Source organism: Austrofundulus limnaeus, unplaced genomic scaffold (assembly GCF_001266775.1).
Source record: "Austrofundulus limnaeus strain Quisiro unplaced genomic scaffold, Austrofundulus_limnaeus-1.0 Scaffold597, whole genome shotgun sequence".
Taxonomy (NCBI): Eukaryota; Metazoa; Chordata; class Actinopteri; order Cyprinodontiformes; family Rivulidae; genus Austrofundulus; species Austrofundulus limnaeus.
Genome location: NW_013952999.1, coordinates 9,482 through 11,165, shown reverse-complemented (window position 1 = coordinate 11,165; position 1,684 = coordinate 9,482). Strand labels below are relative to the sequence as shown.

General features: G+C 47.6%; 1 protein-coding gene across 1 annotated transcript in view; it reads left to right on the top strand.

The window, feature by feature from the left end:
• The window catches only part of LOC106531108 (zinc finger protein 697), an 8,306-nt gene extending 7,072 nt beyond the window's left edge, over positions 1–1,234 (top strand). The window contains exon 3 of the mRNA XM_014026876.1: positions 379–1,234. Coding sequence (XP_013882330.1) covers positions 379–959 — 581 coding nt within the window. The 3' untranslated portion in view covers positions 960–1,234. The remainder of the gene's footprint in view (positions 1–378) is intronic.
• Positions 1,235–1,684: the final 450 nt, after the last annotated feature.

The following is a 1,684-nucleotide window of genomic DNA, read 5'->3' as shown; positions in this document are numbered from 1 at the left end:
AAAGATTTATTTACAAACAATTCTTTAATTGCTTGATAGACCTCATGTGTTTTGACGGTTTCTACGTTACTAACCTGGTCAACCTGGAAGGGTTCACTTTATACACAGCTAAATATCTTGTTGTAGTGTTGGTGCCAAAAATCTACAACCATATTAGCCCATAGGCGCCATCGACAGTGCAGGGGAGAGAAGATTTACTATTGCTGACATTGATAATTCTTATGGCTCTTTTTTGTAAAATAAAAATAGGATTAGTGATTGTTTTGTATGCATGTCCCCAGACTTCTATACAATAAATCATATGTGGAACAATTATTGCATTATAATTGCAAATATAATTTCATGATTTGTTTCACCTACCATGTGAATGTTTTTCAGCAGCTCATCCTGCAAACCTGACCAGCCTCCTTCCACTACCTGCAGATCTCCAGTCCATCMCCTCGGAGTTCGCAAACATCTCCCATGTGGCAGAACCAACTGCCATATCCCAAGCTCCTCCCCAAGTCTACGGAGTCCATGTCCGGACGGTCCGGAACKTGGCTGCCGTCCACACGTGTAAGTTCTGCAGCCAGACCTTCCACTTGCCCAGTCTGCTGCGGAGGCACTACGGTCAGTGCCGCCAGAGGCTCCAGCAGCGTTGTCCTGTGCCGGTACCAGGAGGCCCACGGTCCAAGCTGCAGCTGTACCCACCGGGCTGCAGCCCCTTCCGCTGCACTGTGTGCAACCGAGAGTTCAACCGCCTAGAAAATCTGAAGACCCACCTTCGTATCCACACGGGAGAGAGACCGTACACCTGCTCCGTCTGCGCCAAGTGTTTCCGCCACTCCGGAGCGTTGACCCGGCACTTCCGCATCCACACCGGAGAGAAGCCGTACCTCTGCGGACAGTGTGGGAAGTCTTTCAGGAACTGCGGTGGGCTCAAATTCCACCAGCGTTCTCACAACAAACACCTCCAGTAGTCACTGCACAAAACCTTACATTATCCATTTGATGTAAAACTGGGTGCACTTGACTTGTGCTCAGTGCTCACCTATGTTAAGACCCATGGTAAACAAGTTAGTGTGTGCAGCTGAGCTGTGATCGATGGAACAAAGTTCTACTGGATCCTGATTGGCTGTCAGCACGACATCACTGACTCACATTAAATCATTATAGGGGCAATTTCATGTAAAATCAACTTTTTTTGAGTTTTATATCATGTTATAATGTTATACTCTCATAAAAAAACATGCCCAAAGCCTTGCTCTGACTCATTCATGCATGTTTGAGAAATCCTGCAGCGTTTTTATGAAGCCATGCTGAGGAGCAAAACGACAGGTGGGGACCAGGAATGCCTTTTGGGACCAGAAACGCCTTTTGGTACCAGAAACGCTCCTGGGACGTGTCTTTAAGCCGAACTTCCTCATGGCAGAGTGCAGCCCCTCCCCTTCCCCACACACCCCGCCCATGACTCCTGCGGTTCTCTTGGGTGAAAGTGAAAGTGAAACCTAACTGTCTGCAGAACTCCTAACACTAGTTTTCATTCAGTGAAGCTCTTTTCAGATTAAAAATACCTTTGAGGAAATGTATTTTCAGATGCGACCCCCCACCCACCCCCCACCACCGAACGGGACAGAACAGAAGCAGAAGGTGGTTCTTAAAGAGACAGAGGCCAATTTCAAGGCGTTTAGAGGAGGAAGTGATG